Source organism: Sphaerodactylus townsendi, unplaced genomic scaffold (genome assembly GCF_021028975.2).
Source record: "Sphaerodactylus townsendi isolate TG3544 unplaced genomic scaffold, MPM_Stown_v2.3 scaffold_23, whole genome shotgun sequence".
Classification (NCBI taxonomy): Eukaryota; Metazoa; Chordata; class Lepidosauria; order Squamata; family Sphaerodactylidae; genus Sphaerodactylus; species Sphaerodactylus townsendi.
This window is the reverse complement of record NW_025950396.1, coordinates 713,195-737,485: the sequence shown is the minus strand read 5'-3', so window position 1 is coordinate 737,485 and position 24,291 is coordinate 713,195. Positions and strand designations below refer to the sequence as shown.

At 45.8% G+C, this 24,291-nt stretch overlaps 1 protein-coding gene across 1 annotated transcript in view; it reads right to left on the bottom strand.

Annotated features, from left to right (window-relative positions):
• SPAG17 (sperm associated antigen 17) overlaps positions 1–22,599 on the bottom strand; it is a 116,954-nt gene extending 94,355 nt beyond the window's left edge. Inside the window, exons 1-6 of the mRNA XM_048482805.1 lie at positions 22,492–22,599; positions 15,726–15,866; positions 12,663–12,731; positions 9,171–9,302; positions 6,272–6,485; positions 2,302–2,496 (exon numbers count right to left, since the gene is read on the bottom strand). Of these exons, the coding sequence (XP_048338762.1) occupies positions 2,302–2,496; positions 6,272–6,485; positions 9,171–9,302; positions 12,663–12,731; positions 15,726–15,866; positions 22,492–22,599 (859 nt within the window). The remainder of the gene's footprint in view (positions 1–2,301; positions 2,497–6,271; positions 6,486–9,170; positions 9,303–12,662; positions 12,732–15,725; positions 15,867–22,491) is intronic.
• Between the last annotated feature and the right edge of the window lie 1,692 nt (positions 22,600–24,291).

Here is a 24,291-nt window from a genome sequence, read left to right as displayed (position 1 = left end):
CGCATTCTCTTTATAGGGGATCTATTTATAGGGGATCCATTCTAGGGGATCTATGAAAGAGAAGGCCAAGGTCAAAGTAGGTGAGATGCTGGAAGATTTGTGAATGAATCTCCAGTCTCTTTATCCAACTGCCCCTTGAAATCCAACAATCCATTTCTGAGATATGTGGAATAGGTTGCTCATACCCTTCTGAACTACCCCTATCAGATAATTCGATCCAAGCTTATTAACCTGTTATTAGTAGGGAGTGGAAATCATGAAGGCGTAAGATAGTCTCCCTTATGACTGCTCAGGATAGGGAAATCATTGATTTGATTGCCACAGGTCTGTAGCCAGAAATATTTTGTCAAGGGGGCAGTTTTTTTCTTAAGGGGGCAGTTTAGCACGGAAAACAGCCCATTTTGTGTCTCTGGGCCAGGTTGCGCTCCTGGGGGGGGGGTATTGCACACTTGAGGGGAAGCTGTGCCCCTCGCCCCCCGCTGGTTACGTGTCTGGTTGCCAAGATTCTGAAGCAATCAGTGAGGACTTGTGAAGATTATTCAACATCATTTTAACTGTTAAATATGGATATCGCAGTACTATTTTATATTTCTGTATTCTTTTGGAGCCCCCTTTATTGGCCAATAACAGTTTTGTTAATTTGAATCCATTTCTTTCCCCCCATTTTTTTTTTAGGAATTTGGAGTTGAGTTTCAAGTTAATTTCATTCTGTTGAAAGAGAAATTCAAATGCAGGGGCAGAAATTTCACAGTGTAGACCCTCAGAGGCTAGCTTTGGCTGCTGGCAGCTTCGAAGGGTCTGTGCCCCCATGCGCATGCCAACTAAGGAATGATTGTGGGGGTTTTGAGGGCTGAGGTGAGGATGCGTCACTTTTGATCCACCTTTGGCAATTGGAGGAGTACAAAGTGTCAGATCACCAAGCCCACTCCCCAAATTTCACCCCCGCCCCAGTAATCAGTAAGAGGACAGACTCAGCGCACAAAGAGAGCTTGGATTTATATTCCACTTTTCTCAATTGTAAGGAGTCTCAAAGTGGCTTAAAAATCCCTTCCTTTTCTCTCCCCACAACACACACCTCGTGAGGTAGGTGAGGCTGAAGCACTTTCTGCACAGCCAATTAAAAGCGGGTTGCAGGTGGGATACATGGTCCTTGCTCCAGGCTATTCGATGGCCGGCTGTCCCTCTGGACAGCCAGTGTATCGGCTGGGGGTGCGCACCTTCGCACAGAGGTGTATCTTTTTTTAACTTTCCTCCCACCGATGTGCAGCTACGCAGGCAGGCACACAAGCAAACAAACAAACAAACCCAAACACCAACACTTCCAGCTAAATGCCACCTTACAACATATGGCAAATAAAGGCAGAAAATGGAACAGAATCATAGAGTCAGAAGGCCACCTAGTCCACTCTCCTGCTGGATTTTACTGAGCATAGCAAAATCCACTTGCCAACAATTGTGAAAGTGGATTGAAAGTGCATTATTCTGCATGTGCGGAAGGGGCCTCCCACCGATGTGCAGCTACGCAGGCAGGCACACATGAACCCCCAGAGCCTCGCTGACACCTCATGTCCGCGAAAGTACCTGCGTGGCTCTGCAGATGGGAGCCGGGAGTTAAACAAAAAGAGAAATGACGCACCTCCTGCCTGGCCGTTTGCTCAGCCGTGGCTACGAGGCGTGTTTTTTAAAAAAAGAATTGCACAAATCACAATTCTTGAAAAACCTGGGTTGCGGGGGGTGGGGGCGGAGGGGGGGAAACATGGAGCAGACTCACGTTAAGAGTGGAATCTGTGCGAAGTCCCCCCACCCCAACACAGGTTTTATCCCATGGTTAGCCCTGGTTTATTGGTCCGTGCGGAAAGAGAGAGTTCAGCGAGACCAGGCCAAGGTCGCTCAGCGGGTTTCATATGTCGGAGCGGGGAAACTAATCCAGTTCACCAGATAAGACTCCGCCGCTCAGACGGAGGAGTGGGGAATCATACCCAGTTCTCCAGATTAGGAGTCTGCTGGTGCTGGTGGAAGGCTATAGAACAGGGGTCTGCAACCTGCGGCTCTCCAGATGTTCACGGATGACAATTCCCATCAGCCCTTGCCAGCATGGTCAATTGGACATGCTGGCAGGGGCTGATGGGAATTATAGTCCATGAACATCTGGAGAGCCACAGGTGGCAGACCCCATTGATGCTGATACCACAGGCAGTTACAAAAGCATATGACAATAGCAATGCATGCGAAAAAACAACCACAAAGAATAAAAGATATTTGTATTCCTCATTGAGGCATTTTTATTATTAATTCACTTACCTTCTGGCGCAAGTTGGGGGTCTTCCGGCTCTGAAATGGATTCCAGGTAAGACTGCAGCGGCTCATAATTTTCAGAAGAAATTTTAATGACGCTTCCAACCTGGATCCCCAGTTCAGACAGGATAGGCAAGAGTTGCGGATAGGGAAACCCACAAAGTATGAAATAATACTGAGCGCCATCATCCGGCTCGTCATCTGTTCAAAGCATCATACAGAGCACATCTTACTCACATGCAACACCAAGAAGACAACAGAATTATGAGTGTTGCGCTTTAATTGTAAACAATCGGGAATCAGGAATGAACAGTGAAGCCTTCCCCAGTGTGGCAAATAAGATTCAGAGTAAGTATAAAGTAATACACATTGGAACAAACAAGGCCGAATTCCCACTGAAAATTTGATCTAGATACAACCAAGTTTCAAAAGAATCGGCACCTTTTCATCCAGGTTCCAACATCCTCACTGCAGCATGTTTCTAGTGAAGACGTCTAGGCCTGCCCCTTGGGAGGAGGGTGCCTGCTGTCAGGGATGCAATTGTTAAGCTAGCAGCACCAAAATTTCAGAGTATCTTTAGGAGGCCCTCCTGATGATACCACCCAGGTTTGGTGAAGTTTGGTTCATGGGGGACAAAGTTATGGACCCTCAAATGTGTAGCCCCCATCTCCTATTAGCTCTGCTAATTCCTATTAGTACTATGCTCTACTAACTAGCTGCTACCAGCTCTACTACTACTAGCTAGTACTAGCTGTACTAACTCCTATTAGCTCTACACTAGGAGGATGATTACCTGACACTGCAATCGCAACATTCTGATAAAAAAATGAAGTTCAAACTAGATGGTATGCCTGGCACAAATCAGGTCAGAGACTCTTCTATCTGCACAATCAAACATGACCTAGGGCAGGGGTAGCCAACCTATGGCGCTCAATTGGCCATGCTGGTGGGGCTGATGGGGCTGATGGGAATTGTAGTCCATGAACATCTGGAGTGCCATAGGTTGGCCACCTTCAGGGTGGAAAATCGCCCCACACAGTACCCCATGTGCAAACTGGCTTAAAGCCTGATCCTTTACCTGAGAGTAAGCAGTGGCGTAGCTGGCAAGGAGCAGTGGCTAACCGATGGCATGTGCACAGTTCCATCTGGGAGGGAACTGGCTGATTCCCAGCGTGTGCCTCCGGAATCAGCCGTTTTGAGTTGTGGAGGCTTATCTGGGGAATTCAGATTAACCTGAGCACTCCCACACACGCCATCTGGGTGACCTTTGGGCTGCAGTCATTTGGGCAGTTTCGGTCTCAAAAGGTTAGCTCTTTCAGCTCTGACCTAGGGCAGGTAGCCAACCCAGGGTGCTCAATTAGCCCATGTTGTGAGGGGCTGATGTAAGGGCAATGGGAGATTGTCAGGCTCCTTGAGTGAACATCCTACAGGAGCCAGAGAGAGAAATCCTGGGCTAGGGACTATAACCCATGTCCAAACTCTTCTTCTTGGCTCAGGACCACAGTGCAAAGAGAAGGGGCTTTTCTCCCTTGCCATTTGGGAGGGCTATTTGTCCTGCTGTGGGGTTTCATGTGGACATTTGAGGGTCAGGAAACCTTGACGTGACTCATGTCATATATCAGTGGTGGCGAACCTTTGGCACTCCAGATGTTATGGACTACAATTCCCATCAGGCCCTGCCAATTGGCCATGCTGGCAGGGGCTGATGGGAATTTAGCGAATCCTATCTGAGTCTGGGACCGCCAACTCGTGTCATATATAATATCTAGTTCGCCTCTTATTTCCACCAAAATCATTTGGATTCACTTCTGAAAACACATATTTTTTGAGCCAGACTAGAGGTTTCAGTGGCCATGGTTTCAGCCCGTGGCTGCCAATGCCAACTGTGCCATGGGTCCAATCTTTATCATGGTCCCCCAGCATTTTTAAAGGGCCAAATTCTTTTCTAAAATGGGACCCAGCAGTAACGGGTTGAACATAGCCACTGTAATCTCAATCAATCTCAATCAAATTCTTTATTGCAGTCAAAGACCAGCACACAATAATACAAACTGAGAAGTGCACTTATACACAGTCGGTGACTGTTTACTAAAAGGTCAACTCGCGAAAAAGCAAGTAGTAGGTAAAATACATTTGATTATGACAAAAGATTAAAAAGTTAATATAACTACACTTGTAAAGTGCCTGTGCAGTCTTGCTAAAACCTATAGCGACATTACTAGAAGACTCTGGCCTCCGACCATATCTTCTAAGGAGTTCCACAATCTTATTCTAGTCTTTCCTCCTAAACTATGAAGCTGGCAGATGTCTCTTATTGTGTTTGCAGATTAAAAAAGAATGTAAAAAAGCGGGCAGATTTACTTCCGTGTGAATTTTTTGGTCCCTACCTGTCAATATGTAAGGCCAGTATTACATCTTTGTAGTTTAGGCCTATTAGACCCGTCATGGCTGGGCAATGAGGATTTCCTTTCCGGGCTTTTCAAAAAAAGTGGGGGAATAGTACATCTAAATAACATGTGTTCTAATGTATCTATTTCTCCTAGAGGGCAGGGGCAGAGCCTCTTTTCATAAGGGATTTTCTTGTATTTCCCCTCTAACAGCGAGGAGGGAAGAGAATTACATCTGGCCAATGAGAAAGCTCTTCTTGTATTGCTGTTTTCAAGGAAAAACAGATAGGGGGCCACTCCCCACTCCCCATAAGCCACGGGGTCACCTCTTTAAAAGACACGAGGAGGATGGACGTTCCCCACGTCACCAGCGCCCACTGCGCAGCTGCCCTTAATTTGCTGCTCTCCCACCTCCTTGTCGCGCGGCAAATTAGGTCCTCTAAAAAGAGCAACATTTTCAAAAACCCCGCAGGTGCCGCAGGGGGGTGGGGAACCTCGGCTGTTTCACAGCGGCTGATTCGGCTCTGACCGCGCAGCTTCCGGCCAATCAGGAAACAGGAACCGCCATTTTGTTTAGGGAGGGTATTCCCGCTTCAGAAAGTGCTTTCGGAAATTAAAGACGATGTGCACAACAAAGACGTGCCAACATTGCTCTTTTGCTCTTTTTTGCTTTCCGGGTTCCACCTCGTTTTGCAGCTTGGCAAAGTGCTGCTGAAGCACAGGGTTGTCAGGCCAGTGTAAACCGAAACTGATATTTACTTTCATTTTCTGCCCAAGCAATTTGGCAACAGGTAGTGACGTCAGCATGTGCAGACATCTTAAAACGAAATGCGTTCAGCTTATCCAAACGAACTTTTCGGGTCAGCCAATCAAAGGCTGGAGCCCCGCCGGCTTGGCTGCAACTCCTATCGCGATGTAAATGAAGTGCGGACTACTTCACCGCTGCCAGCCAATCAGAAGCGTTCGATTGCCTCTTTGACTCGTGATGTGGAACCCTATTTCCTGAATGGAAAATGAGGAAACAGTCTCCGCCTGTCGTGCCACGGAGGCTTTTCTACAAGGGGTCGCTGCGGGGTTGCACTCAGACAAGGTAAGTGGGGAGTGGCCCAGGGTGCGACTGTAATCTCTAATTTGCCCCTATCACAGATAGAAGTGAAATTTCTAGGTGAACACGCAGCAAACTCTGGGTTTGCTGTCACACGGTTCCTACTGACATCTGGCTTTCCATATGTATGGTAGTTTATTATACACCACACAAAGGATATGGTTTGTATGGGCAGTGGTTCCCTGCTGAATATATAGTTGGTGGCAAAACCCACTTGCCACGGTGGGAAAGCTAGGTTTGCTCTGAGTCATATACGAACTGCGTTTTTTTTTAACAAGAAAAACCTCTGCAATTTTGCATCTGTAGCACGTTTTGGATATGAGCTATGGTACTCGTTGGCCCCTTCCGCACATGCCGAACAATGCACTTTCGAGGCACTTTGCGGCTGTGCGGAATAGCAAAATCCACTTGCAAACAATCGTGATAGTGGATTGAAAGAGCATTATCCTGCATGGGCGGAAGGGGCCGTTGTGTTGCAACGCACCAATGTACTTATCAGTATCGTCCTCTTCCCCGCGTCGCTTGAGCTTGGTGTCCTTTTTAAAGACTGTGGCAGAAGTCTGCTGAACATCTGGTCCCTTCTTCGATTTCCCTCCTTTTCCACCAGACTTGATGCTCGGCGTCCTCTCTTTCTTGCCGGCAGGCTTCCCTTTCCCCTTCCCCTTCTCCTCTTTCTCCTTCTCATGGTCCTCAAGGGGCTGCCAAATCAGAGAATGCTACATGCACATCATGTTCTCAAAGAAAGAACCACACTGATCATTAAGCTGTGATCCAAGAGTCTATATATCCATTTTTGAAGTCATTTTTGAAGTCATGGAGCCCGGTGCAAAATCTGAGTTTTGCGCCCCCTCCCCCCCATGGGCAGCTGTTGTGATGCTGGAATTCACCCCAAAACAGCATCATTTTCAATGGTGTTTAAACAAGGGAGCCCAGATTCTCCTTTTAAATCCATCTTAAAGGGAGAATCTGGGGACCCCAGTTAAAACAACATTGAAAGTGATGCTGTTTTGGGGTGGATTATCCCCCACCCTGAAAAAGCATCACTTTCAATGTTTAAACTGGGGACTTCAGATTCTCCCTTTAAATCCATGCTGAAGGGAGTGGATTTAAAAGGAGAATCTGGGGAAATCTGGGGGGTGCCTGCTGTCAGGGGTGCAATTGTTAAACTAGCAGCACCAAACTTTCAGGGGATCTTTAGGAAACTCTCCTGATGATACCACCCAGGTTTGGTGAAGTTTGATTCAGGGGGTCGAAAGTTTGATTCAGGGGGTCAAAAGTTATGGACCCTCTAAGGTGTAGCCCCCATCTCCTATTAGGTCCCATTGTAAACAATGGGGGATGGGGCACCTCCTTTGGGAGTCCATAACTTTGGACCCCCTGAACCAAACCTCACCAAACCTGGGTGGTATCATTAGGAGAGTCTCCCAAAAAATCCCTGAAATTTTGGTGCTGCTAGCCTAATAGCTGGGCCCCTGCAGGCCACAAACTGAAAAAACACTTAAAAAACAAAACAACCACAAACGGGGGGCGGAGCTTCTGACATGTAATGGGGAGGGGTTAAACCCAGGAAACCCCCCCCCCATCTACATCCTTGAGGAGTTTCCCATGAGAAAGTCATCAGGGCAAATATTTAAGGCTAGCCTCTCCCACTAATGGGGAAGGGTCAGTGGTGGGATTCAAAAATTTTAGTAACAGGTTTCGATGGTGGTGGGTTTCAAACAGTGGCGTAGCGCCAATGGGCTAAGGGGCACGATAAAGTGGGCGTGTGGCATTCCCAAATGGGGATTCCTGGGAGGGGCTGTGGCAAGGACGCAGGGCACGCGCGCCCCAGGTGCAGTTCCCTTCACCTCGCCTCTAGATTCAAATAATGACTGTTTAAAGTATTAAAAAAGCAATATACCGAAAGGTAGCGTATTATTTCTTTTTTATATAATTATATTGATTGATTTTAAATAATAACATAAGTAAGGAGAGAAACCAAAAACTGTTTACAATTTTTAACATATTACAAATATATCTAATTGTATATCTCTCTCAACCCCCCCAACTAAAACATGCTATATTGCAGTGATGGCAAACCTATGGCACGGGTGCCAGAGGTGGCACTCAAAATCCCCCCCCCAAGCAGAGTCCAAGGGGAATCGCCCCCCCCCCACATCTAGGCATGCCCTGGGCCACTGGGCTCGATTCTTAGCATTAAACCTAAGACCTAGTTTTGAGGAAGCAGTATAGGTAACCCTGTTAAGTGCTGTTAAACTCCACTGATTTTCATGCAAAGAACTAAAGTTTGATCCTTTACCTGGGAGTAAGCTCGGTTGCTGGCAATGTGGCTTGCTTCTGAGTAAACCCTCCTATTCACCCGTTCGAAGAGTTGCATGGTTGCTTCAAAGCAAAGCCAACAACTACCACCAAGCTTACTTCCAAGTAACGCACGCCTCAGAGCCAACCATTTTTTCTAAACTAAAACCTCAGTATTCAGGTTAAATCGCCGTGTTGGCACTTTGCGATAAATAAGTGGACTTTGGGTTGCAGTTTGGGCACTCGGTCTCAAAAAAAATAGCCATCACTGCTATATTGCCTCCCTCCTTAGCATATTTCCCTCCCTACTTTCTGCTTCCCCTTCAGTTTCCTATAACTACTTTATCTATTCCACTTGAAAGAAAACTAACAGAGGGAGAGATCCAAAATCCTTAATCTAAAAGAGTAGTTTAAACTCCTCTCTTTCCAATATAAATTTCAAGGGAAAAAAGAAAATAAAAAATCTTTACCTATAATACTTTCCCAACCTTTATGCCAATGAACAAAAAAAAAAAAATAGAATTACTATATATTGTATTATTTCATACAGTTCATAAATGCGTGGGGGGTGCCATAAGGGGCAGGGGGGCCGCAGGGGGCTCTGGGGGGCGATTTTGCATCCCCCACTTGGCGAGATTTGTTGTACCCAGGGACAGAGATTACCTCCTTGTCCCTAATGGAGTTAATAATTAATAACCGGTTCTCCGAACTGAGAAAATTTTAGTAACCGGTTCTACCGAATAGGTGCGAATAGGCTGCATCTCACCTCTGGAAAGGGTCATTCTCTGACAGAAGTCACAAAACATATTTTTGATTGCTTACTAGACCTATACAATCATTAAGTGTTGTACCTTATGATTCTTGACAAATGTATTTTTCTTTTATGTACACTGAGAGCATATGCACCGGAGACAAATTCCTTGTGTGTCCAATCACACTTGGCCAATAAAGATTCTATTCTATTCTATTCTATTCTATTCTATTCTATTCTATTCTATTCTATTCTATTCTATTCTATATATCAAAAGTGTTTTGCACTGGAATATATAAGGAGAATTTTTTAATCTCCTAATTGGCTACAATACCTTCTTTTCAGCAGCTCGTCTCAGCAGATCTTTCTGTTTGATGCAAAGCATTTGATATTTAATTAACTTGCCAATCAGAGTCACAGGAAGCGGTTCTCCTGCATCCAGAATGTTTTTTGCTACCTCTATCGCCTACAAACACAAACACATGTGAATTTTAGGAGCGACAAGATAAAAAGATATTCACAACAACACTACAATCTTTGAAAAAGCATTTCGGTAAACTGGCATTCGTTTCAGGGAGATTCCATTAAAACGGGGTGGGGGTGAAAGGAACATACTTGATCAGTATTCCAACACTTTGCTAAGAATAAGAAACCTTTCATGGATTTTTAATAAACACACACACACACATACCCACAATATGCACATTTTTTATAAATGAAAGCTACGAAGAACATGTTTTTTGCGGTGAGAAGCCTCTTTACACCTGGAGTGACTTCTGACTGCACAGGAAGCCTGCTGGGTGACCTTGGGCTACGCACAGTTCTCTCAGAACTCTCTCAGCCTACACCAGGGGTAGGGAACCTGCGGCTCTCCAGATGTTCAGGAACTACAATTCCCATCAGCCTCTGTCAGGTAGGGGCTGATGGAGATTATCTGGCTGAGGAAACTGTTCTGGCTAAAGGCAATGGCAAACCACCTCTGAACATCTCTTGCCCTGAAAACCCATAAGTCAGCTGTGACTTGATGGCTCGCACAGACATACATATGTCAGATGGATCCTGAGGCGATTCTGGTTTGAGCTTTGAACTTCAAACTGAACACTGCTGCTCGAAAGGATGTTGCTGGCCACTGAAGAGAAATGGCTGAGAGAGATTCATGCCTGATTTGAGCCTATAAGGTCTCTTTTATTAGACAAACACCAAGCATGCCCATCAGCAAGGGACACATCTGGTCAAAGCTAAACAATTCAACCAGCTGGTCTGCCGCTGAAAGAATGCAGCAGCATCTATTGGACAGTCAACAACTTATGAGAATTACTTATATCACAGTTCCTATCTGAGCTACAAGCCCCAAATCAAAGACCAATGACTTTTTAAAATATATATATATATATGATGTTCCTCCCTGTCTATATATATACAACGGAACCTCGGTTTTCATTGCCTTCGGTTTTCATTGGTTTCGGTTTTCATCGATTTTTTCAGTGAAAAATTTGTCTCGGTTTTCATTCATTTGCCTCGGTTTTCATCGATTTGCAGTAAGGTGCAGGGGTTTGTGGAGAAAAATCACCCGGACAAAGCTGTTGCAGGCCGTGTCTGCAACTTGTTTAATGACAATATCTTGCCCCACTTCAGACAAATCTTAAAGAGGCATCAGAAATAGACCTGTTTGGACAGCTTTCTGGTGCGACATTGGTCCACTGGCTCTGAAGCTGGTCCTAGTGTTATTGTTTGTTGCTGTTTTCAGCATTAAACACCCAAACTGTGTTTTTGGTATGTTTTTTGGAGTGCGTAGAACGGATTAATTGGATTTACGTTGATTCCTATGGAAAAGTTTGCCTCGGTTTTCATCAGTTTCGGCTTTTCATCCCGATTCTTTTTTGGACAGATTACCAACCAAAACCGAGGGTTCTACTGGCTATACATCTATTGGGGGGGGGGGGGGATGGAGTTCCACCCAAGACTCCAAGAGTAACCCCCTCCTTTCTGATTCTGTCGGTATGCACCCTAATTGGGGTGGAATAAGGTTATTGAATTTTCTGTGGGTGATGACAGCAACATGAACATACAGCTGCATTGTCCAGATGCGTGGCACTGACAAGCTGTTTTATGAGCATGTTTTTTACTAGCTTTGTTTCCCACCCTAATTTCATACGGCTTAGGTATCGCTGCACGATCTGGGATCTTTCCCTTAGAGCCATATAGCGACTTTGGGTAAAAAAAATAACAGGAGACACAAAGCACGAGGGTTGCGTATGAGAGAGGGAGAGGGTGAGCACTTTCGGGGCTGCTTTTTCCTTACCAGAGTTCATCCAGACTGGAGGTATTGCGTAAGGAATACCTCCCACAAGTGTAATATTATTTTTTTTTTCAAATTTTGTTTCTAACCTAAGCTGGATATTATTTATAGCTTTGGGATGAATGAAGTGTTACTCCAGCTTTCCCCGACATTCTTCTTATTCCCCTAACACCTTTGGAGGAAAATTTATACTTGACTTTGAATATGGTGTGTCCAATTTTGAAGTCTCCACGCAAGGACAATGAACATTCATACAGCATCTCTGTGTCTAAGCTTCACGGCTGGAGTGCGCATAGAAGTACGCAGAGTTAACTTCTGGGAGTAAACTCTGGCTGATTAGACACGGCTGCTCTGCCTCCACAGTGAGAGGAGAGGTTTCCTTCCAAGGCAGAGATTTCCCTGTACTGATGGGCTCCCATGCGTTACTCATCGCTTGTGGTGATCCCCAAAGTCCCATGGTTAGTGAGAGTGGGGAATGAACATTCATACAGCATCTAGGGACTGTTGCATCCACCAGCAGTTTTGCTTTTGGAAGAAGGAGAAAGGGAGCAGGGCAGGCTTTAGCTGAGCCTTATATGTACTGCTATAACTCCTGAATATCAATTCTGGATACAGACAGTGGTGGACCCGTCATAATTTCTCAATAAATTCAAATTTTGTTAACCCTCGGGTCTGCCTTATTGAAAACGTACATAGGCACAACTTTGTAAAAGGATACAGTTTTAATCTAACTGTTATCTCCTAGGCCTCTTCCGCCCATGCAGAATAATGCCCTTTCAATCCACTTTCACAATTGTTTGCAAGTGGGTTACGCTATTCCGCACAGCTTCAAAGTGCATTGAAAGTGGAATGAAAGTGCATTATTCTGCAAGTGCGGAAGGGGCCTTCATGAAGACTGTGGCACCGAGATACAGTGGATTTTACTGCTTTTATTGTTATTAATAATGTCGTACACCACCCTGAGCCCACACGGAAAAGGGTGGCCTGCAAAACAAAACAGATAATAAAAAACAAAGTAAATAAAAATAAATAAAAATATTTACTGCCATTAGTAATCTGATAAGGAACGAACAAGTAAAGCAGCTACAGAGTGACAGCTGCAGCAAAAAAACACATCTCACTGTGATGCGCCTCTGAAGATGCCAGCCATAGATGCAGGTGAAACATTGGGAGCAAAAACTACCTGCAGACCCACGACCCACCATTAACAGCCTTAAAACCCAATAAACATGTCAATGGGCAACTGTGCAGGAGGTCCCTGCGCGGAGCGCCATGGCAACTGAGCGAACAAGGAAGCCAAAATGCGCACCTGGGGAGCAAGAGAAGCAGCATAGTGGCAAACTTTCTTGTACCAACATACAAGGGAAGTTGCCACACCTGTCTGCTCTTGCTCTCAGCTTCTTCCTGCAGGAAGCAAGGGCACTTCAGGCACACACCAGATGCTGTGGCGGGGCAGAGAGGAGGTAAGCTCTCCCGTCCAAAATCGGCCAATCAGAGGAATGATAATAGAAAAAAGGATCTACGTACCTCATAATACAAAGGTGTCTGAGTTTGCTCTTTGACTTTCTTGGCTTTTATATTTCCGACCTCCATAATCTGTAAACAAACAAACAAACAAACAACCCCAGTGCTATGAACGAACATGACTGAATGAATTCTGGGAATGGTTTATGTTCATCAGTGTTGCCACAAAATATCCTGAAAGTAGGACACGTTGGTTGGTCTAAGATGCAGGGAGATCCACAGAGTCGTTGTGGTTGTAACCAAAGGACCATGCAATTCTTTTTTTTCCTTTGAACAATGCTACCATATCATAAACCAGTGGTGGCGAACCTATGGCACGGGTGCCAGAGGTGGCACTCAGAGCCCTCTCTGTGGGCACGGGCACACAGAGTTCGTCATGGGGGGTGGAAAATTGATCCCCCCCACACACATATCTAGACTGGCCTGGGCTACTGGGCACAACGTGTAGGTAACCCTGTTAAGTGCTGTTAAACCCCACTGATTTTCATGGGAAGAACTACAGTGCAATCCTTTACTTGGGAGTCAGCTTGGTTGCTGGCAATGGGGCTTGCTTTTAAACCCTCCTAGGGTCGTGATTCACCCATTCAAAGCGTTGAACAGTTGCTTCAAAGCAAAGCCACTGACTACCAGCAAGCTTACTCCTGAGTAATGCATGCCTTGGAGCCAACTGTTTTTTTCTAAACTGAAACCTGAGTATTCAGGTTAGGCACTTTGCGATAAATAAGTGGTTTTTGGGTTGCAGTTTGGGCACTCGGTCTTGAAAAGGTTCGCCATCACTGTCATAAACTGATCACTGAGGTTAGATGCTTACAGTTAGACTGAAAAACACCCTAAGCCAGAGGCACATCTAGGCAAACTGGAGCCCGAGGACAAAACATGAGTTTGGCGCCCCCCCCATGGGCAAGGCACGCTGGGTCAGAGGGAGGCGGAGCTCCCCGTCCTCCTGCTCTGCTGGCTTGCTGGGACCGGGAGGTGGGACCAGTGGGCCACTGTCCAGAGTGGGTGGGGCTGAGACATTTTGGTGCCCCCACGTGACTGAAATCGTTGCGCCCATGGGCAAGGGCCGCCACTGCCCTAAGCCACTGACTGAGCAATGACAGAATCTATTACATAAACCAAAGTTTGTTGGCTGGAGATTCTGAGATCTTTCACTGGAAGTGGAAACTGGTAATGAAAGAATAGAACTTGAGAAACATCGGGTAGAAACTGCAGTTATACCACACCTATTCTTCTGTCTGGAAGGGAAGTGGCATGGCAGAGCCTGATCTCGTCAGACCTTGGAAATGAAGCAGGGCCAGTCCTTGGATGGAAAACCACAAAGGAAGACTCTGCAGAGGAAGGCGATGGCCAAATCACCTCTGCTTCTCGCTTGCCTTGAAAACCCCCTGCTGAGATCACCATAAGTCAGTGATGCCTTAATAACATGTGGCACACACACACATAGAACCAGGGGGCATTCATTGAAAATGCTGGGGGGAAGAATTAGGACTAATAAAAGGAAACACTTCTTCACGCAACGGGTGATTGGTGTTTGGAATCTGCTGCCACAGGAGGTGGTGATGGCCACTAACCTGGATAGCTTTAAAAGGGGCTTGGATAGGTTTATGGAGGAGAAGTCGATCTCTGGCTACCAATCTTGATCCTCCTTGATCTGAGATTGCAAATGCCTTAACAGACCAGGTGCTCGAGAGCAACAGCCGCAGAAGGCCATTGCTTTCACCTCCTGCATGTGAGTTCCCAATGGCACCTGGTGGGCCACTGCGAGTAGCAGAGAGCTGGACTAGATGGACTCTGGTCTGATCCAGCTGGCTTGTTCTTATGTTCTTATGCTCCTGTATCAGTTATGGAGGAAAAGATGCAATTAATTCTTGGGCTGGACAGACTGAGTGTATCCGTGCTCTCTGAAGCAGCTGCACCCTTCTAAATCTATTACAGTCAATAGGCTTAGAAGGGTGCCACCCAGTGGTGGGATTCAGTCTATTCACACCACTTCAGTAGAACCAGTCGCTAATCCCACCACTGAGGCACACTACCAATTGTAATCCCACCACTGAAGAAGAGAAGAAGAGTTTGGATTTATATCCCCCCCCTTTCTCTCCTGTAGGAGACTCAAAGGGGCTGACAATCTCCTTGCCCTTCCCCCCTCACAACAAACACCCTGGGAGGTAGGTGGGGCTGAGAGAGCTCCGAGAAGCTGTGACTAGCCCAAGGCCACCCAGGTGGCGTGGGTGGGAGTGTACAGGCTAATCTGAATTCCCCAGATAGGCCTCCACAGCTCAGGCGGAAGAGCGGGGAATCAAACCCGGTTCCTCCAGGTTAGATACACGAGCTCTTAACCTCCTACGCCACTGAGTCCCATCTCCGGAAGTTCAGAACCGGTTGTTAAATTATTTGAATCCCACCACTGGTGCCACCCGGCCTTGGACTGTATTCTTAATTTACAGATTTCAGTAAGTGCTTTTTTGGTGATGAAACCAGTAATCGAGAGGGAGTGGGGTGGCCCCTTCTTTGGTGCAGGTGTTGAAGCAGAGGCTAGAGAGTCAAGAATTCTCCAGCCTTGGTTTTGTCACCACCCCTGACCATTATCATCAGCAATTCTAATGGTGGAGCATTTCACAAATTAAGTTGCCAACATGGTGGCCTCCTCAAGCGGGTTTTTTTTGAGACAAGAGATGAAGAAAGGTGATTTGGCATTGCTTGCCTCTATGTAAGTGACTCACAAAAAAGTGGGGTCTCCCATCCAGGTACTAACCAAGGCTGACCCAACTTAGCTTCCAAGATCTGACGGTGAGATCTAGCTAGCCTGAGCCACAATAGATTGGAACCTGGGCAAATGAACAGGAATATTAGGAAGAACTTCCTGATGGGAAGGGGTGTTCGACAGTGGAATACCCTGCCTGGGAGGGTGGTGGGGTCTTCTTCTTTGGAGGTTTTTAAACAGAGGCTGGCCATCTGTCAAATTGATGGTGTATTCCTGCCTGGCAGGGGGCTGGACTTGATGTCCCTTCGGGTCTCTTCCAACTCTATGATTCTGCAATTCTAGGTCAAGGCAGCAATGCTGAATACCTCGTCTATTATTCCTTGCCAAGATATCATGCTGAAGAGCCTCCGCTGTGGCAAGCGCACGGCAAGAGACAGAGCCTTCATGTGCAGCTCATCTTCGATTTGGTTCTCGACAACGAAGGCGACGCTCGGAACCCAATTTTCCTGTTCGCGTTTCAAGACAAAACCACAGAAATCACACCTTATTGTCTCTTCTACGTTCAAGAAGTGTTAACGTCACTATCCCGTTAACATAAACATTTGCCACGCTTATAATGCAGATTTAGGTACAAGTACAAAGACCTTTATTGGGCATATTGATGCTACATACAATTACAACGAGGAAAGGTATAACATATGCTATTAATTCTCTCTTAGCGACATGACCTGCAACAAGTAATAAGCTGTTTTCCCTAAAATCAGAGGATCATTACTATCAAATAGTTTGACCATGCAAACTTGGGGAGACACTTTACCCATGATTGATGATAATAGAGCTTCCCTTTGTGAATTATATTTTGGACAGTAACATACAATATGCTCCAGTGTTTCCACTGCAGTAGGACATGTCTGATAGGGGGAGCTTCTCAATCCGACCTTGTAAAAGGGAGGGGAGAAGACATTGCATCTGGCTCTAGTCAGAACCCAGCGTGGTTTGCAGAAGCGTACCAGGGGTAAATGGCGCCCGGAGACAAATTGTCTCCACGACGCCCCAGTCTCAAGAATTTCCTGATCCCCACCCTAGCTCCGGCTCTGATGTCTCCAGCAGGCTCCACCTCACTCATTCCCTAGACCCCGCCCCATGTCACCATGGACATGGGTGCACTGAGAGAGGTCTAGTAATTGGTCGATTTCCCACAGACTCCCCTACCAAGGTTGGCTCCTAGTTACAGCAGCCTGAAGTCTCTTAGAACTTCCTGTTCCCCTGAAGCCCCACCCCCCCAGCCTCCTCAGTGCTTATAAAAGAGTCTCCCAGGCTGGGACCCAGGGTAAATGGCTCTGTAGAGGGGAGGTCAGAAGAGATCGGTGCAGCGGCTTGTCAAGCCAGGCTCCTAGCTGGCGGGGAGGGAGTGGGGAGTCCAGGGTGGGGTTGTGGGCTGAGGTGAAGTCCACAGCTGTTGTTTCTTTGGCGGCCTCTGGATAAATGAGGCACTAAACTATGAGACAGCAGGACTTGGTCACGGGTTGATTTTGTGCCCCACGACCAAGGGCACCCTAGGCAGATACACCACTGGTTGTTTGGGATCTGAAATTTGTGAGAGATAATTGGCCATCTTACCCATGTCGGGATTAATATCCAGGTGTAATGGGGAGCATGATGTTGTTGCATGGCTGATTAAATATTGTTGCTCCTGATCAAGTAGTCTAGTTTTAATTAGACTGTACATTTCTTGGGGGTCCCTCGTCGTTATCTCCTCCAGGGAAAACCTAATAAGGTGAGTTTACCCATCATTGTGTCCCACCATTCTGAATCTTGCGCAGATTTATGAACATGCAAGAGCTCGCTGCCACCAGGTGGCAACATGACCCCATGAAGCCCAACATTTCCTCTCCGAAGATATCTGATACTAACCGAGCTCAGCCACAATTTTATAACTCAGAGGAGAAGACGCACTTGCACTTGGAAAAACAATAAAGCCGAGCAATCACTAAAATTCATGGGCCCAGAAGATTAAGAAATATTAAAAATGTCACAAGACACTCGAGAACAAATGGACTTCGGTATTAATATCTGCCAGGCAACGGCAAGCTCTGCTTTTAATAGAATTACTTGCCTTCCCAAGCATGTGTATGTATTTCCAATCAGCATAAGATGTCAGACACAAAGAGAATACAGCTCACGGCGGTTCTCCTTTTCATCTCTTCAGTTCTTGAGTTCAAGGGGTTATTATCCTTTGTCAGGGCCATCACGTAAACGGAGCTTGCGACTCCCTATACCAGAAGCACATCAAACGCTGATCTGATCTCTCCAGCAAACAATGGGCAGCAGCCAAATCAGAAGCCGCCATGACAGAAGTATGGCGCTCTAGACCAAACGAGGACTGCGGAGAACCAGCTGAGATTCTTGATGGGACAATCACTGTGTGGGATCCAAGCAGTGTGATATGCTGTCCATGAATGGCCCTTGTTTTAACTAATACGCTTAAAATACGTTAGTGAATGATGAATACACCTTGTTTTACTGGGATTATTTTAGTGGTTTCTTATTTTCACACAGAGTAAATAATAGCATGAACAGTGGAACCTCGGTTTTCATTGCCTTCGGTTTTCATCGGTTTTGGTTTTCATCATAAGAACATAAGAAAGAGCCTGTTGGATCAGACCAGAGTCCATCTAGTCCAGCTCTCTGCTACTTGAAGAGCCCCCCAGGTGCCTTTGGGAGCTCACATGCAGGATGTGAAAGCAAGGGCCTTCTGCTGCTGCTGCTGTTGCTCCTGAGCCCCTGGTCTGCTAAGGCATTTGCAATCTGAGATCAAGGAGGATCAAGATTGGTAGCCATAGTTCCTGACATCGATTTTTTCAGTGAAAAATTTGTCTCGGTTTTCATTGATTTGCCTCGGCTTTCATCGATTTGCAGTAAGGTGGAGGGGGCCGGTATGTGCAACTCACCTTGGATTGTGCTGTTGCTGGGTAGCTGTGTCTGCAAACTTGTTTAATGATAATGTCTTGCACCCCATTTCAGACAAATCTTAAAGAGGCATCAGAAACAGACCTCTTTGGACAGCTTTCTGGTGCGACATTGGTCCACTGGCTCTGAAGCTGGTCCTAGTGTTATTGTTTGTTACTGTTTTCAGCATTACACACTATGTTCATTCACCAAAAAATGTGTTTTTGGTATGTTTTTTGGAGTGCCTAGAACGGATTAATTGGATTTAAATTTGTTCCCAATGGAGAAGTTTGCCTCGGTTTTCATCAGTTTCAGTTTTCATCGATTCTTTTCGGACGGATTACCAAAGAAAACCGAGGTTCCACTGTATCTACTTAGAAAGAATTCAACATGGGTGGCTTTGTTAATCCGTGGCAGCAAAACAAAAGAGAAGTCTGCTGCCTCTTCGGAAGCGGACGTTTATTTTGGCGGAGGAAGTTCTGAGCGTGAAAGCTTCTGCTGGAATAAATGTTGCGAGCTTGTGAAGTGCTACTTGACTCTGAGCATGAAAGTTTCTGAGCATGAAAGTTTCTACTGCGATAAATGAGTCCATAACTGCCCAATCCAAAGGGGAGGGGGCGACAGAGCAACGGCCAGTGATGGTGCTGTCTTCAAAGAAGCAATCAGCGGTGAGGGCAACAGGGGAGAAGGGGAACACTTTTACTCCCCCAGGAAAATGCATTTCGCAGAATGAGCCATGTCTCACTTTTCGGTGGCATCAGTCTGCGCTGCTGGGAGCGATTGTTCCCAGCCCGAAAGAACACTGGGAGCCAACTAATGTCAGCTCCGCCTCCAGGAATGCCCCCCACAACACCAACACAGGCAGTCGAGGCAGAGACCTGCTGCCTCAGGGGCCAGTTTCCAGGTTTGGCTGCCAGGCATCCGCATGGTGGCCCAACACCGAGGTAAGTGGCCCAACACAGGCATCTGGGCTACTTTTCACTGCTCAGTGGGCACGGACATCGGTGCAGGGAATCGTAGGGACCGATGGGAATCGTAGTCCATGAACATCTGGAGGGCAGCGTTGGACACCCCTCGTTTAAACACTTATTCTTTCAGCCAGTTGACACATACACATCCTCCCTCAGCTATTCCCATTTAAAGGCACAACACCTGTTTTCTTTCTATGTATCAGTAAAGGTAAAGGTAAAGTTTCCCCTTCAGTCGCATCCGACCCCGGGGTACCACTGCAAGCAGTGATTTCATAGGCAAGCCGTTTTTGTGGAGTAGTTTGCCATTGCTTTCCCCGGCTATTCTGCCCCCCCCCCAGCTCTGGGCGCGTGTAGGCACTCATTTACCGGCCAAGGAATGGATGGATGGCTGAGTTGACCATGAGCCAGCTGCCAGGATATCTGACCCACAGGGGGCTCGAACGCCTGACCGTGTGAGTGGCAGTGCAAGCACTTAACCACTCCGCCATGTGGCTCCTCTATGTATCAGTGGTTAGTCTAAATTTCAGAAAAGCAGGGAATTAGTCCTGCCTGGATGTCCCTCCATCCAAAGCGTACGTCTTCTCAGGGAGCTGCAGCAAACGTGTACCTGACACCGCTTGCTGACTCCCTTGCAGTGGCTTAACATTGGTAGCAGTTCGACTCCAAACTCCCATATAATGTAGAATATTATATCATATGTAATAGAAAATCAGTGATATGAAAGATGAACCAGCGGTGTTAGATTAACCACCCAATCACAGGGGCCAACCTTGATGTGGCAGTAGCCAACAGAAGAATGGGTGTGTAGCCCGTGCACATGTTACAATGAAAGCACGTACACCCTGCACATCTATCCGGACACCTGTTTGTAAGGAAGAGCCAATGCATTTTTATTTTACATCTAAACCAGGAACCGATCCATGGGTAAACGTGGGGTTTCAATTATATGTTCAGTTGTACGTGCATTTAATATTACACGAGAATAAGTTGGCAAATTTACTGGTGGCAAATTTACTGGTGGCCCCCGGCCCCTCCATGATGCGGCTGGCCTCTACCCGGGCCAGGGCTTTTACGGCCCTGGCCCCTGCCTGGTGGAACACTCTTCCATCAGAGGTGCGGGCCCTGCGGGATCTTGGTGAATTCCGCAGAGCCTGTAAAACAGTTTTGTTCCACCGGGCCTTTGGTGAGGCCAGCCATGGATTCCCCCTCTAGGCGTTCCTTTGTGTTTATGTACATCATTGGTACGCTCTGATATACTATTTAATCAGTACTGTCCCCTCCCTCGCCTTGGGATCGGCCATGCCATATTTTCATTGCTGCTGCTGTGTTTTGCGGTTATACATTTTGTAAATTGTTTTGTAAATTACCCTTTGTTTTTATGTGTACAATGCTGTTTCTTTTAGCCTGCTGTGTTTTCAGCGTTATTATATATTGTTGTTGTAGGCCTTATATAAAATAATCGCTTCCAGAGCCCCTTTGGGATGTAATGGGTTTAAAATCTAATATATAAAATAAATAAATAAATAAAAATAAATGCACATATAAAGAACAATCAACTGTCTGGTTCACATGCATTGTTTTGCATCCACTATAACTTGTGGTCTGAGTTTGTGTGTGCTCAAGAGCTTCGATTGTTTTTTCTTAGTTCAGGCACTGAAAATGACCAGGACTTCAGCAGCAATCCTGCATACCTTCTCTTGCCTTTTGAACGCACAGGATCTTACTTCTGTGTCAAGAAGTTTAAGAATATCTTGTAAAGGCAGAGAGTTTAGCAGTAATCTGGAAATAAAGTCAGTGGCCCAAATTGGACTTTCTCCCACTTAGGATCAGCCTGTAAGGCCACTACCCTGGACAGCATGCCATTTATCTGCCTTGTTGGAAGAGAGGTACACTCACATTCCCTATGCACTACGTTTACGTCAATGCCAGTCAGGAATGATAGAAACTATCAAGTATATGTATTGTCGAAGATCCTCTGAAGATGCCAGCCACAGATGCAGGCGAAACGTCAGGAGAGAATGCTGCTAGAACACGACCATACAGCCCGGAAACCACACAGCACCCAAATATCAAGTATATGCTCTTAACATAGTTGCTTTTATCAAAATATTCGTATTAGGTCTATTGCTCCAATCTTGTCTAAATTTCCTGGGAGAACAAACCATTTTTATGCATCTCTTCTTGCAGATAATGCATTTGAAACGTCCAACAGATTAGCAACATTTTGCACTGCAGCACGCAAACGACGGCAAAAGAAAGTGGCTCATTTGTATTAATTGTGTCATTTTCTGGCAGTTGTGGGTTTTCCGGGCTGTGCGGCTGTGGCAGTTTTAGCTCCCAACGTTTCACCTGCATTTATGGCTGGCATCTTCAGAGGGATGTCAGAATAAGACGTGTTTCTCCCCATGGCACATCTCGCTTTGACACGCTTCTGAAGATGCCATGCACATAAACCCAGACCACAAGTTACAGTGGATGCACAAACGACGTATGTAACCATGTACCTGATTTTTCTTTACATGCGCATTAATTCTCATGTAGTATTAAATGCACGTACAGCTGAACAGCCCCATGTTTATCCATGGATCGGTTCCTGGTTTAGCTGTAAAGTGACAATACATTGGCTCTTCCTTACAGGTGTGCAGATGTATGAGCAGAGGACGTGCATTCACTGTAACATGTCCACAGGGCCGCGTACCCATTCTTCATGTGGCGACTGCCACATCAAAGTTGGCCCCTGTGAATGGGTGGATCAACACTGCTGATGTATTTTCATATCACCAGTTTTCTGTATCATATAGGAGCAAAAACCACACAGACCAGAAAACTCACAACAGACTGTCGATTCCAGCCCTGAAAGCCCCCAACCATAAATTGATACTGTTGTAGGGATCAACATTTTATTGACTATATGTTTGGAGCACCAATTTCAAACATTTATTGCTTTTGCCTTCTGATCTTGGGTCGTAATAAAATCGATTACTTTGATTGACCCTTTGCATATTGATTGACTGACACCCCCCCTTACAGCTACGGCACTTGCTCCCGAGTAAGCCTGCTGCAGGATAGGCCTGCAAGGAAGTCCCGCGACGTTCGTAGCGCCCGCGAGCAGAGCGCCTGCCGCGAGTTCTGCGACCAGGCGGCCCAACGCCCGGCTGCGGGAGCCCTCGAGGCCATCCAGACGAGCCCACCCTCAGCGTCGCCAACGCACCTCCTCCAGGCGCGCAGCTACCAGCCCGGATTCCCAGTTTTTGGAGCCGACCCCTGGCGCCGCACCAGCCCCGCCGCCAGCCCCGCTCTTGGGCCGCTTCGGAGCCATCCGGCGGGCCGTCGAAGGCAGCGACTTTTCCGCTTGTCTCCTCCAGGATGGGGAAGCCGAACGGTCGCCTTGACAACCGCCCAAGGCCGCCCTTGTGCGCCTGCGCGTCCACAGCCAGCTGGCGTTCTACGTCTCCATGGCAACCCAGCGGCCTACCTAGGCGTTACGAACGCCTGCCCTTGACTCTAACGAACCACGTGGTCTCGGTTTTCTTTTTTTTTTTGCGAAACATTATCTTCAAAATTTGCAAAGCTCTAAGTTCCCTTTGAGAAACTTTTTGAAGGTGCTTGTTTGTAGAACAGGGATTGCAAAATAGTATATTGAACATCTGCAAAGTTCTAAGGTCCATATATTTAAGGCGCTTGTTTGTAGAACAAGGATTGCAAAATAGTATATTGAACATCTGCAAAGTTCTAAGGTCCATATATTTAAGGCGCTTGTTTGTAGAACAGGGATTGCAAAATAGTATATTGAACATCTGCAAAGTTCTAAGGTCCATATATTGAAGGCGCTTGTTTGTAGAACAAGGATTGCAAAATAGTATATTGAACATCTGCAAAGTTCTAAGGTCCATATATTTAAGGCGCTTGTTTGTAGAACAGGGATTGCAAAATAGTATATTGAACATCTACAAAGTTCTAAGGTCCATATATTGAAGGCGCTTGTTTGTAGAACAAGGATTGCAAAATAGTATATTGAACATCTGCAAAGTTCTAAGGTCCATATATTTTAGGCGCTTGTTTGTAGAACAGGGATTGCAAAATAGTATATTGAACATCTGCAAAGTTCTAAGGTCCATATATTGAAGGCGCTTGTTTGTAGAACAAGGATTGCAAAAATAGTATAGTGGAATATCATCTGCAAAGTTCTAAGGTCCATATATTTTAGGCGCTTGTTTGTAGAACAGGGATTGCAAAATAGTATATTGAACATCTGCAAAGTTCTAAGGTCCATATATTGAAGGCGCTTGTTTGTAGAACAAGGATTGCAAAATAGTATATTGAACATCTGCAAAGTTCTAAAGGGTCCACATACTCATTTTAGGCGGCTTTGTTTGTGTAGAACAGGGATTGCAAAATAGTATATTGAACATCTACAAAGTTCTAAGGTCCCTATGTATATTGAAGAGCTTGTTTTGTAGGAACAAAAGGATTGCAAAATAGTATATTGAACATCTGCAAAGTTCTAAGGTCCACTTATATTTTAGGCGCTTGTTTTGTAGAACAGGGATTGCAAAATAATTATATGTGAACATCTGCAAAAGTTCTAAGGTCCATATATTTGAAGGCGCTTGTTTGTGGTAAACAAGATTGCGCAAAAATAGTATATTATTGAACATCTGCAAAGTTCTAAGGTTCATATATTGAAGGCGCTTGTTTGTAGAACAGGGATTGCAAAATAGTATATTGAACATCTGCAAAGTTCTAAGGTCCATATATTTAAGGCGATTGTTTGTGGAACAGGGATTGCCAAATAGTATATTATTGAACATCTGCAAAGTTCTAAGGTTCATATATTGAAGGCGCTTGTTTGTAGAACAGGGATTGCAAAATAGTATATTGAACATCTGCAAAGTTCTAAGGTCCATATATTTTAGGCGCTTGTTTGTAGAACAGGGATTGCAAAATAGTATATTGAACATCTGCAAAGTTCTAAGGTCCATATATTTAAGGCGCTTGTTTGTAGAACAGG